This window comes from Crocuta crocuta, unplaced genomic scaffold (assembly GCF_008692635.1).
Source record: "Crocuta crocuta isolate KB4526 unplaced genomic scaffold, BGI_CrCroc_1.0 scaffold318, whole genome shotgun sequence".
NCBI lineage: Eukaryota > Metazoa > Chordata > Mammalia > Carnivora > Hyaenidae > Crocuta > Crocuta crocuta.
The window spans coordinates 209668-223072 of record NW_027531425.1 but is presented as its reverse complement, the minus strand read 5'-3'; the positions used below and the strand labels follow the sequence as shown (position 1 = coordinate 223072).

General features: G+C 51.7%; 1 protein-coding gene across 9 annotated transcripts in view; it reads left to right on the top strand.

Annotated features, from left to right (window-relative positions):
• Window positions 1-12802, top strand: part of SRGAP2 (SLIT-ROBO Rho GTPase activating protein 2) — a 243244-nt gene extending 230442 nt beyond the window's left edge. For 2 of the 9 annotated variants that reach the window (XM_077772039.1, XM_077772037.1), the window contains exons 19-23: window positions 1278-1458; window positions 2951-3097; window positions 6759-6797; window positions 7006-7330; window positions 9449-12802. In XM_077772039.1, coding sequence (XP_077628165.1) covers window positions 1278-1458; window positions 2951-3097; window positions 6759-6797; window positions 7006-7330; window positions 9449-9832 — 1076 coding nt within the window. In that variant the 3' untranslated portion in view covers window positions 9833-12802. The other 7 variants (XM_077772041.1, XM_077772040.1, XM_077772042.1 and 4 more) reach the window with 6 other exon arrangements.
• The last annotated feature ends 603 nt before the right edge of the window (window positions 12803-13405 follow it).

Genomic DNA, 13405 nt, shown 5'->3' with positions numbered 1-13405 from the left:
TTTGCTCTCTGACCTCTCCCTGTACCTCGGCCCAGATAATGGTAATGATGACAACAATAACGGGCCGATGTGGACGTAGAGCCCACTATAGGCCAGACGCTGCTCTAAGTGCTTTTGCAAATTGTTATATATTGACTCTTCATAACAGCTTCATGAAAAAGGCACTATTATTATTCCTTTCTAACAGACAAGGAGACTGGAAGCTTGTGCAGAATAAAACTAAATATTGCATTTGTAAACCCCTTTTAGTTTTCAAATTGATTTTATGTAAAGTTTTCCCTGTATTACCCACAATATATATTTCCATATTTTTAGCTCCTTGGAAAGTTGATTGGGTGAGTTATTCTCTCCTAATGGAGACGAAAAGCTCATGTTCTTTTTTTTTTTTAAGTGTTTTATTTATTTTTGAGAGAGAGAGAGAGGAGAAAGTGAGCAGGGGAGGGTCAGAGAGAGAGGGAGACACAGAATCTGAAACAGGCTCCAGGCTCTGAGCTAGCTGTTAGCACAGAGCCCGACGCGGGGCTTGAACCCACGAGCCGTGAGATCATGACCTGAGCCGAAATCAGACGCTTAACCGACTGAGCCACCCAGGTGCCCTGAAAAGCTCATGTTCTATCTACTAGGGAAAATGGACAACATCAATAAAGTTTGTTGTATTTAAAGTACAATATGATAAATGTTATACAGTTAGTGGAGTTATTTGCTGATCAGAAAAGAAATGAAACTTACAGGTACAGGATGGCAAATTCAGTGATGGGAGTTGGCATAAAGAGCTAGGAAAGTACGGGAGAAGTTACTCTAGGCCTCCTGTGCCCTGAGCGGGGCTCAGCCTCTTGGGCAGTGTGACGAGCTTCCAGGAGGCAGATTGTGTGCCAGGAAGACAAGACTCCTCTCCACACCGCCCCCCTGCACATGCGGTTCATTGTTGCACAGAAACTGGTGTGAGAACAAAGTATTCTGTTTTGTTTTGTTTTGTTTTTTCACAATGACACCTAAATCGTGACTCAGTGTGTTTCATCAGGAAGGTAAGAGAGAAAGGGATTCCAGGTGGGGGGAACAGCGTGACCAAAGGCAGGAAAGGGTGCACACGTGCTTTCAGGCCGCTGGCACTGTCCACGCAGGAGTTCCCTACCTCATACGTGGTTCGTCCTCGGCTTATGTGTCACGCTGGGTTATCTTCCCACCAGTGTGAGTTCAGCTAATTGGGCTTTTCCGCCCCGTTTCCTGAGTCCGTGGGTCCCAACAACATGTGTTTCCTTCTTTTCTGCCCCTCTCAGAGTGTGAGCCCATCGAGGCCATTGCCAAGTTTGACTACGTGGGCCGGACAGCCCGAGAGCTGTCCTTCAAGAAGGGGGCATCCCTGCTGCTTTACCAGAGGGCCTCCGATGACTGGTGGGAAGGCCGGCACAATGGCATCGACGGACTCATCCCCCATCAGTACATCGTGGTCCAAGACACGTACGTTGGGCCCCCTGCACCTTCAGGCGTCCTAGCTGCTCTGGGGGAGGCTTTATTTCTGGCTCCATAGGAGGGTGAGGGAGACCAACCCCCAGGGGGCACCAGGAGCGCCCTTGAAAGACTCTTCCCCCCCACCCCCAAGACTCCATGGAGGATCGTTTTTCCACCTCTTCCCCTTGCAGATCACTCCCTCGCCTGCCCCCAGTCACTGTGGAAACCTGCCAGTGCACAGGCTCATCCACACTTAAACCTGATGAGTGATAATGAGGGGTGATTGTTTGACCACTCACAGTTCCGTTCTGGAAAGCTCAGGGTGGGAAAGCATTTTTACTTTTTTTTTTTTTTTTTTTTTAATACCCCTGCTCATCCCAACCAGTTGGGCCACGGAAGGCGCTTCTCCACTAAATGAAAGTGATGCTTTCCTTTTCTAGGGGAAATCTAGCTTAAGCAGCCTTGTGGAAAGGAGCCAGTTCATTTAACCCAGATGAGGTTGACTTGGGGACAGACCGGGAGAGGAGGGGAGAGGATGTCAGGGAGCAAAGGGAACGTGAACTGGTCCCGGAGAGACCTCGTCAGATGGGCTGTTGGTTGGCTGCCGCTCTTGGAAGCAATGTGTCCCGGGCAGGAGGGCTTTTACCCCCGTGGCCGTCCCAAGCCTGCCTCCCTGCCCCTTTGCCCTGCCTCTGCCCCTGACTCCCTGCCCTTGGATACGATGGTGTCAGTGTTTTTAGTCCTTCCCTTAATATTATTTTTTAAAGGTTGATATCCTGAATGAGTCTGCACCCTCCCAGCCTCTCCCCGGCTCGTTCTGCAGGGAGATCCTCCCTCTGTTGATAACATCGCAAACTCGGTGGCCATCTGTGCGTGGACAGGACCCTCCCAAATTTAGCATTATGACTTCACTACAGGACCGAGAGAAGAGGAATTGTGGGGGAGAAGGGGCTTCCTTTGTCACCAGTAGCCAGAGGGGCCGGGAGAGCGGTGGAGTGACCTGGGACCGGCTTGGACACTAAGCAGGGCTAGATGCACTACGACAGAGCGTGGCGGCGTCCTGCCTCAACGCCGGCATCTCCAGAGCCACCGCAGACCTGCCTGTCCTTGCCGGGCAGTGCCCGGGACCTCAGCAGATAAACCGCAACCTGGACCGGCCGCCTCCTTCCCCGGGAGGTGGCCCCGGCACAGCTGCCCCGGAAAAGCAGCGGGGTAGAAGGCAGATGCCTCGAATCCAGGTGTCCCCCCAGCCCGGCTTTCCGGCGGAGCTGAGGATCCCACAGAACGCGGCCGGATTATTTATTTTTATTTAAGCAACCCTCCTAAGGCCCTTAGGTTTCCCTGCCTCTGCTCACAGAGCTAGCCCGGCCCGGTGTCACTGCTGCCGCAGAGCTGTGGCGGGGTTGCGTGTGTGTCCGGGGGGGCCATCTTGCCGATTTAACACTGCTTTTTGTGTTGTTGTTGTTTTCCCCTCCTCCCTGCCTGCCTGCCCCTTCCCCAGCGAGGACGGTGTCGTGGAGAGGTCCAGCCCCAAGTCTGAGATTGAGGTCATTTCTGAGCCACCTGAAGAAAAGGTGACAGCCAGAGCGGGGGCCAGCTGTCCCAGTGGGGGTCATGTAGCCGATATTTATCTTGCAAACATCAACAAGTAAGCTCTGCTTTTCATTTTCTGCTCCCCTAATGCCCTGCATCCCCCAGCCTCCCCCTCCCGCCTCACCCCCTCTCCATTCCTGTGCTGCGCATAGGGCTCCCAGCCCCTGGGCCTAACCCTCTGCATGCGCTTGCTGCTGCTGCAAGGCGGACAGGGCCGAGGAGCCTTCCACAGCCTGGCCACAGGCAGGTCCCAGGCCCCAGCGGGCTGCCGTCGGGCTCTGGAAGCGGGCCACGCCCTGGGTTTCCGCAGCACCTGTCGGGTCGGGCCTCCCGGGCCGTCTGGCTACTAAAACTTGGCCATAGCTTTGGTCACCCTCTGCAAGTTGGTTTTGGACTGTTTCTCAAAGGGGCCTTCTCTTTTCCGACTCTTACTCAAATAATAGTCTTTGATGTCTTCCCGGCCCTCGTCTGACCAAAGAGCCAACATCCTGTGTGTCTTCCACTAGGCTCACGTGACCCCAGATGGGTTTATTTAGATACCGTGTGTGTCTCTCTCTCTCACCCTGTCCTGCATTCACTCTGTGGAGGAAAAGAGACCACTCTGCCCCCCAAGGAAAGCTTTTTCCTGAGCTCTTTATTCATTGCCTAATCCCCAGCCCCCTGCTGCCCTTCCATACCAGTAGAAGTAATTATCCATGTTTTCCCTATTGCTTTAGCCCTGTGTCATCCTCCCCTGTCAGTCCCTTTGCAGATTCCCATTCCTGTCCGGCAGGCTCTTAACCCTGCCCCCCAGCTTTCACTGTGGCTGTGAGCAGCACCCCAGGGTTTCGCTCCGCCCACACCCGATCTGGCCGGCTGGAGGGATTCCACGCCTGTGCGCTGCCGCCTCCCCTAGAGACATTCAGGTTATTGGAGAACTAATCTCATCTCAAGGGGCCAGACACCAAGTCCCAAAGCCTACAGACCTCTTTCCGCCAGACCCTGAAACTTGGCCCAGTGCCAGCGGGATGACGCACCCCGGGGCGTTCCTGATGAATGTGGATTGCAGATGATGTACAGTTTTTATTCCCCTCTGGCTCTGGAGGAATGAAATGATCTGCACATTGAAAACCTGTTCACCGTAGCCTCTGGACACTGAAACTGGAAGGAGAATAAAAGATGCTTGTTGTTTTTAAACCGCACCAGGTCGCCCCGATCTCTTGGCTTTTTTCCAACCAGACGGTAGCAGGGGGCGTGGTTGGGGCACGTGGCTCTTTTCCAGCTCTTTCGCCCTCCAGTTAGTGAAGTTGCTGATTCAGCTCACTGAGAGTAGGTATAATTTAAGTCAGACCAGTAAAAAGGATTGAGGATTTTATCTACTTCCCTCCAGCAAGTTGTGCCCCGCTGGGAGAGCAAAGCTAGTAAAAAGTAACTTTGGGCTCATCACATTTTTTTCCCCTTTATTTACAAGTCTCTGTTAATTATAAGCCTATAATCATACGGTTGTAAGCCTGTAATTAGCCCAGAAATCAAGGCCGGGTTGGTGGAGAGAGAGTTAAATAATTAGTTAGGTACATGTTTGTAAGCCATCATGGATTTGATGCCATTTGTATAAAGAAATTGTAGAAGATAAGAGCCAAAATAGTCAGAAGATGAACCCTTGGTGGAAAGGCAGGCGGTTCCCTTGAGCTCCTTACTTGGTGGTGTCAGGACGGGGCGCTCAGAGGACATGGTCGGCCGGAATACCCGCTGGTCGGTGGCTGAGTGGCAGCCCCCGGGCGTGTCTTGCCCTTAGCAGTGACTCTGCCCTTCCAGCCTCACTTCCTGCCCCACACGTCACTCCTTCCAAGGGCCCTGAGTTCTCTCACACCCCCAGACCTTCACATCTGCTGCCTCCTCACCTGGTCAGCTCCTCCTCTCCCTTCAAGGCGTAGTCCGAAGATTTTACTTCTTTGAGGAAGCCCTTCTGACAACCTCAAGGTCGTCAGGGCTTAGTCTGTATCCCCACAGCAGTTCGAGTATCTCCNAGAAATTGTAGAAGATAAGAGCCAAAATAGTCAGAAGATGAACCCTTGGTGGAAAGGCAGGCGGTTCCCTTGAGCTCCTTACTTGGTGGTGTCAGGACGGGGCGCTCAGAGGACATGGTCGGCCGGAATACCCGCTGGTCGGTGGCTGAGTGGCAGCCCCCGGGCGTGTCTTGCCCTTAGCAGTGACTCTGCCCTTCCAGCCTCACTTCCTGCCCCACACGTCACTCCTTCCAAGGGCCCTGAGTTCTCTCACACCCCCAGACCTTCACATCTGCTGCCTCCTCACCTGGTCAGCTCCTCCTCTCCCTTCAAGGCGTAGTCCGAAGATTTTACTTCTTTGAGGAAGCCCTTCTGACAACCTCAAGGTCGTCAGGGCTGAGTCAGACTAAGCCTCAGGGCTTAGTCTGTATCCCCACAGCAGTCCGAGTATCTCTCATGACCCAAGGTGCACTCCGATCCCCCACCAGCCTGAGCATCTCGAAACCAGGAAGTCTGCCTTACTCTCCTCGCGTCCCCAGGGCCTGGTGAGGGACCTGGCACGCACCAGCCAATCCACAACCTGCCTCCTCAGCAGTTTGAGCTTTGTGAGTCAGCCATCCTCCAGTGGAAAAAAGAAATCAGCAAAGAGTTATTCGGGTGCAGCATTCAGTTTAATTTCATGCATTTAGTGAGTGGCTACTGTCATGCCAAGCACCCCGCACTGGTTATTCAGAGATAAATAAGATGGTGCCTGGCCACGGCGCTCAGTCTGGCAAGGTAAACACCATGCCAACAGGTAGCTAAAAACGCAGTGCCATCACAACCCTGAGGGAACAAAAGGGAGTGGCTGCTTCTGCCCGCCGTTGGAGTTGGGGCGGCGGGAGAAGGCTTTGCAAAGGAAGAGTCGTTTCAGCTGGGCCTTATAAGGCCTAGAACATCTTTTTTCTGCCCCCAAGTGGCTGACACCCAAGGCTAAAGTGCTTGAAGAGGCAGCCTTAGCGCGTGCTCCGCTGCGCCAGCCTCCACGCCAAGCCCCTATGATAAAGGCCTGACCAGCGGACAGAACCAGGACCAATGAAGAACACCGGCTCCGCCACACAGACGAGCTCTTTAGCTTCAGAACCTACCCCTTCCCTTCCTCCATCTCGTCTCCTGCCTCGGCCTTCGTTGCCCATAGCGGACTCGAGATCAGAGCTGCCCGGCTGCCGTCCCAAACCCGAAGTTGTATTGCTTCTTAGGTTAGGGCCTTAAGAATCTGATTCCAAGAACAAATGCAATTATTCAGCAGTAGGGCAACACCCATGCTATTAGGACTCTGCCAAGCCATCTTCTTTGAGTCTCAGTGGTCTGAAGGAAATTGGCCGAGAGCCAGGGTTCAGCCCAGCGCTGGGTGACTCAGGGTCATGGAGATGTATTTCCACTCTAAGAAAATGCACAAACTTGGCCCTAACTCCTCAGCACTGCAGGCTCTTGAAAAAATACTCAGTTCCCTGTCTGCCCAAGAAGCAACGACAACCGCTTGCCAGAGCCCCGAATGATTACAGCCTTGTCGTTGGACTAAGAAACCTGCTAGAATTTGGAAAAATCAACGCTCCTCTTCTTGGTGGTGGTGAGAATCTCTCTCCTACCTGGGGGCTTAGGTTTCTGTTCAAAGCAGGTAATGGAGGGGGCCTTGCTGTGAGTCTGTCTCCCATTAGAAACTTTCACTTAATCAGACATTTTTCCTGGCAGCACCTTACCTCTCGAGACCTCAAAGCCCACGACCACCAAGTAAGTATCCATTCCTCCTCTGCCCAGGTTGGGGGGTGGCAGGGGAATGGAGACACAGAGCAAGCAAGGGAAGGTGAAGCCGAGGAGAGAATGTGCTGTGTGTCCCTCTCCTTCCAGAAGTCCCCAGGGGCCGACATCTCTCACTCGTCCTGGCTTTCTCGGGGCCAGGGCTCCCTGGTCACACCGCCCTTTCTGTTTGTGATTGAAGGCAAAGGAAGCGACCAGAATCTGGGAGTATCCGGAAAACATTTCGGAGCGACAGCCATGGGCTGAGCAGTTCCCTGACTGACTCTGCCTCCCCGGGGGTGGGGGCTGGCTGCCGCCCATCTTCCCAGCCCATCATGAGCCAGAGTCTCCCCAAGGAAGGGCCAGATAAGTGTTCCATCAGTGGGCATGGGAGCCTCAACTCCATCAGCCGCCACTCGTCCCTGAAGAATCGGCTGGACAGTCCACAGATCCGGAAGACGGTGACAGCAGGAAGGTCAAAGAGCTTCAATAACCATCGGCCTGTGGACCCTGAGGTCATTGCACAGGTAACTGGGGGCATCTGGACACACTGCTAGTATGTCCACACCTGTCACTACCACTTCATGAGCCCACATTAGTTACGATGGGCCTTGAAACAGCGGAGCTCATGCATCACATACAGAGTTCAGAGGCTGCTGGACCTCCGGGCCCCAAAAGGCAGCTTTCGAAGCAGTTTGTCAGGCCCTTTCTCCCCAAGAAGGATTTCAAGACAGAATAAAAGAATTCAGACTTCTTGATCACGTACAGGCTATTTGCAAGGGGGTTGTACTTTTTAAAGTGAATAATCAGAGAGTATTAGAGTCCATTCTGCCCAAGTTTCAGGTCTTGAGAGCCTGGTAGGCTTTAGTGAAGCTGCCCAAGTATTGAGGCTCAGATGTGGTTCTGGGCGTTTTTTTTGTTTTTTTTTTAAATCACCCTGCCCGTCCCATCTCCCATTTCCTGAGGCTAATCTCTGGTCCTTAGTGGGAGGTAGATGATCAGTCAACAATCTGCTCCTGGTCTTGACGGCTCCAAAATACTCCGCTGTGGGGTCTCCGGTACCAGAAGGTCCCCAGCCCACGTCTCCAGATGCAGTGGAGATGAGCTCCCTGGTAATGGGGTCTTCCTTCCACATGTGTGCCACACTGACGAGTCTCTGTTTTCCGTGAAATATTAGCGATCCAGCCCCACCTCTAAAAATCCGACTACTGGGGCCACTCCAAGCAGTTCACTCAGACGCCTCTCCCAACTCTATACTTTTCATTAGACCAGGTAGGAGCAGAGGGCTCCCTGTTGCCCTTTTATGTTTCAACTGAGTGGAGATTCTCTTCACCCTGTCTTCCAGGGGGCACAGAGGCTGCATATGGTCTCTATTGGCTTACCTGGGATGCTCTGCTTAGGGAAGGTGTGCCTGGCAAGCACCGTACTAGGCTACGGGCCCGAGATGTCTTGCTTTGCTAGCCCTCTGTTTCTGCACCTCTACTTAAGCTCTTGGCTGCGATCTGCCTTGCACCACGGGAATCCTCCCAGCTCCCTCCTGAACCAGGTGTTAAGAGGAATGTTAGAATAGGTGCACAGCTGGTACAGACTCCAGCTATAGAGCAGGACCGAGGAGGGAGAGGGTGGGGTTCTTCCTGAGCATTTTTAAAGTTTGAGAATATCATGGGGATGAGTGCAATTGAATTACTGTCAACCGAAAGCATAGATCACCTGCAGGGCCAAGGAGCCTTAAGCAGGGCCTTTGCTTGGAGCATGTAATCTTTCAATGTGAGCCTGATGCCAAGGGAGGAACCCTGTGGTGGTTGGGGAGTGCCAGACACAGTGTGTGGGGAGGCTAGGGTGGGGAGGGAGCTGGGAGGTCTCGCTGAGGGGCAGCTGGCTGCGTACAAAGGGTCTTTGGTTCTGCTATTTCCTGAGATCTGGGGTGTTCCACTGTGACTTGCTGGAGGTGACTCACCTGTGTGGGCTCTGGCTCCCCCTCCTGGCCACTCTTTGGTCTCCTCTCGTGGTGATGGGTAGAAGGGAGTGGCTTCCTCAAGTTGGGCAGTCCAGTGGGAGGGGGTGAGGGGTAGGGCACGGGGAGGTGTCCTGATGAATCCTCAAGGTCAGGGTTCTGGAACCTTTCTTCAGCTCTTGGCCCTTCTTAACCTTTGGCTTTGAAGCCCAAGAAAACAAAGACCGTACATGGTCCCTACTGCTTTGTAAAGCAATCATTTATTATGTACAGTTTCAAGCATATACAAAAGTAGAGAGAATTGGGTAGTAAATTCCATGTACCCATGACCGAACTCCTGGCCACTCTTAGTTCATCTACCTTTCCCCTTCCCACTGGATCACCTGTCATTTCACCCAGAAATAGTTCAGTGCATTATCTCTAAAACTTGAGGACTCTATTTAAAATAACATCTCAATCACTCTTTTTTCTAAAGAGAAAAAAAAAAAAACCTCATGATGATGAAAATCCCTTTTTTTCTCCTACTCCCATATTCTGAACATCGGTGTGTTCAAGGATTTTGGCCAAGTAAAATAATCTGGACATCTCCCTCCCGTTGGTCTCTTTGTGATTTAGCCTTTGCCCTTGAAATAGGACTCCTGGGGACTTCTCCTGACATTTGCCTCACCTCCTCCTTTTTCCTATTTTGTAGGACATCGAGGCAACTATGAACTCTGCCCTGAATGAGCTGCGGGAGCTAGAGCGGCAGAGTAGTGTCAAGCACACCCCTGATGTGGTTCTGGACACCTTGGAGCCCCTGAAAACCTCCCCAGTGGTGGCCCCCACATCAGAGCCCTCCAGCCCCCTGCACACCCAGCTCCTCAAGGACCCCGAGCCCGCCTTCCAGCGCAGTGCCAGTACTGCTGGGGACATCGCCTGCGCCTTCCGGCCCGTCAAGTCGGTCAAGATGGCCGCCCCAGTCAAGCCGCCAGCCACACGACCCAAGCCCACTGTCTTCCCCAAAACAAATGCCACGAGCCCTGGTGTCAACTCATCATCTTCCGCACAGTCCACTGACAAGTCTTGTACTGTCTGAGGGATGTAATTTAATTGTTCTAGACAAGGGGACTGGAGGAACTGTTATTAAAAATCTTCCTATTTAACTAGCTTGGGGACTTCAGTTGAAAATTAGATTCTAAGTTGTTCTTGCAGGAATTAGCCTTCCCATCACCCAAACCTTGAGAATGAAGCCCTCGTTACCACCCTGCCCTGCCCTTCCCGCCACCCTCTGCTTCCCCCAGTTGTCGTAATCCAGCCAGCTGCAGTACATACTGTTCTTAGGTTAGCCAGAGTTAGAGTTTTCCATTATCAGGTCACTGTGAAATCTGGCAAGGCGAGTCATGAGGACACAGGCTCAAGTCTCTGTCCCCTCAGACACAGGGGATGCCTGACCAGATGGTTGGCTACTGGCAGCCAGCCCTCAGTGGCATCTTGTTTTGGGTACTGATTATAGAGAACCATATATAGTCCATTCTTCATTACACACACACACACACACACACACACACACACACACACCCGACAAACACGTTTTCCTAGTCTCTGGCATGTGTAGCAGCCTCTCCTGGTCTAGACCAGTCTCTTTGTAAGTTATTGTGGCAGTTCACACAACAGCCACTAGGGGTCTCTGTTTCCGTTACAAATCTTGTTCTGTCTGGGCCAGAGAACCCAGCCTTTGAAATCTCTCCATCGTAAAAAACTGAGCAGGATGAGACTCAATCCTGCAATCTGTTTGGGGTTGGGGGCTTTCTGTCTTCTCTCTATTGGTGTGAAATGGTCATTGGTGTTTGCTTTTTCTCTCCTCCATCCTCTAGAAATACAGCCCAATCTTTTTATAGAACTTCTGAAGTTTTTCTGAATGTACAGACATTTCTCGAGTTCCTGTCTTAGTCTCTGATGGACCATTTTCCATTTAAGACATTTTCCTGTATAAGACAGTTTTATAGCTGATATCTTTTAGGGTAAAGAGTCTTTAAGAGAGTTTATTGTGTTTATGGCAGGTTTGGAAAAGGTGAGAAATGGGCCCTTCTTCCTCACACTTTTTTTTGGGGGAACTTAAGACAAAATTCATCATCCTCTTCAAAAATTAAAGTCAGTTTTGCTAACCCCCAGATTGTTCCCAAATGAAAATGTATCCTAAGTTCACCCCACCTAGTTTGGTTATTCCACAAGATCTCTCTTCAGGGACCAAGAAGGGCTTGGAGAGCCCTGGTTAGATTAAAGAGAGACATTGCTCCTTAAAACCTGTTTTCTTTTTATCCAAATAAGGACAACTAAGAGAGCTTTGGCCCCATGGGCTCTAGGTCTTCCCGAGGCTGGAATCTAACAAAATAGAAAATTGGATGCTGACTATATTGGCCTTCCTTTGGCCCTTTTTCTGGTTTTTCTCCAAAAAGCAAAAGTAATATCCTTGTGTACTTTAATCTGGTCTCCAAACCTGGTGCCCCTGGCTCGGGCCCCCCCCCCAGCCTCACGCTCTCCTTGCGGTACCAGGGCTGGGGACACTCACACCCAGGTTCATGAGTCTCAGACAGCTACTGGAGCTAAAACTGAATCTCATTCCTCTTCTCTGTTTTCTGCTTTTAATGCTACGCTTTTAGCCTTATTTTCTATAGGTCAGGAGAGGTGGTGGGTTGCCATTCAGATAGGAAACTTTGAGTTTCCTTATGCATAGCCTAGAAGATTCTTCTTGGACCAACATTTTGAAGTTGGCAGTTGGGACTGTGGAAAGTGGTGGGATTTTCCTCATTCTGTGTGAAGGAAAGCTTTGTGGCAAATCGCTAATTATTAGAAGGATAACCTGCAACCCCAGGAAAACTATCCCAGGAGCTAGAAAGGAGAAATGAAGAACTCCTTGAGTAAAGCGAGTCAGCCTGAGAGGTAACCCACGGTCTTCTGCATTCTTGGATTTTGTTGCTCGGTTTCATGGCCTGTCCTTGCCTGTCACCCGGACTCACACAGGTCTTAAGCCAACAGGGGCTTTCATAAAAACCAAGGATCTGTTTCCTTGATGAACATGGAGTCCCCACCCTTCACTTTACATTCCTTTTTGATCCAACTGATCAGAATCGGTACCCATGCCTGCCCTTCCCCCTCCCTCCAGCACACTCCTCTGAGAAAGGAAAAGCGAAGCTTTCTTAATGACGAAGCTTTGGGCCTATTCTGTTGTTCCTGCCAGATTTCTCTTGCAGCCCTTGGACATGACTCGTGTCCAGCACCCCCTTGGTCAGTGTCCATCTGCTGAGCTGCATCATGAGCCGGACGGGTGTGCGAGTGGCCACCTACCACCCCCAGCTCTGGGAGCCAAGTTGTCTTCCCCTCTCTGGTGCTCCTGACACCTGTGAGATGGACCTGTCGAGGGGACCCAGGACCCACAGAAGGAGTGTCCTTCTCGGCAGAGCTCCTTGTAATCAACTGGAATTGAGGTTGTACACTGTGATGTTTACACCGAAAAGCCAAAAGGAGCTGGCCACCCAGGGCCGATCTGCTTGCTTCAACCAGCATGATGCTTCAGAGAGCCCCGCTCGGCCCCTTGAGGTGTGGATCCCTCTCTTGGTGTGGACTCTGATGGGTCAGTCTTTGGGGAACAGGCGGGGTGGAGCCACCAGCATTCCAATTTGGAAAAGAGAGGAGTTTGCAGCCAGCAGCCTGGAAACTGGAAACACTGGTCTCAGCCAACCTCCTCAGGGCGCCCTGGTTTCTCCCCAAGGAGATGACGAGAGACGACGCCAGCAGCAGGATGAACAGACCACCGGAAGGGCCGGTGTGTGTCCTTCACGTGCAGAGGGGAAGCTTAGATCTTCCAGGGAATTGCAATGTTGTGGCGTCTGACTTGTATGTCACGTTTGTGTAAAATGGTATATTCTTTAAAATAGTGTTGATAACTGGAATATTGTATGTATGCTTGGAGATGCTTTGTGTGAACCTAAGACTGTCACTCAACAGATGTTGGATTGGGGAAAATCCAAAGCACAACTTCGAAATAAAATACGTTTTTAGGTTTCGATGCTGCCGTTCGTATCGCTTTTCCATTCCCTGAAATCTCCAGTCCAGGAGTCCAGCCACCCAGGAGGGAATTTGATTCATCTGCGCTGACAGAGCCCTGCCTGGCAGCAGGAGAGATGCGTGAGCTCGGGAGCCGACCACCTTCTCCCTCCTGGCACCACACAGCCGAGGTGCATCGAGAATGTGGATTCCCACCCTGCCCATGCCCACCCCACCCAGCCTTTCCATTTAGCCCAAATGTGGAACCTAAGAAGTTTTGTAGAAAGTCTCCCGGCTCATCACTGGACAGTCTGTTGTCGTGAGAACTGTGTCTTCCACAGAATCCACCTACCCTGGTTTCAGTGAGGACGGTTCTCGTTTCTGTCACTGGTCAGATTTCCCCACTTTTAGGAGTGAGGCCTGTCCGGTCACTTGCAGGTTTTGCGAGCCACAACCAAGGGTGACTGAAGGTTGTATTTCTTCCCCCAAGCAAAGCTCTGAGTCATTCTGATCTTGGATGCCCCCTGCCTCTGGGAGGAGACCCCACCCATCTGCTTGTGCTGCCAGTGTTGAGCACAGGGGTGGGGCATACCGGAAATGCTTTCTCCCTGTAGATTTTGATTTT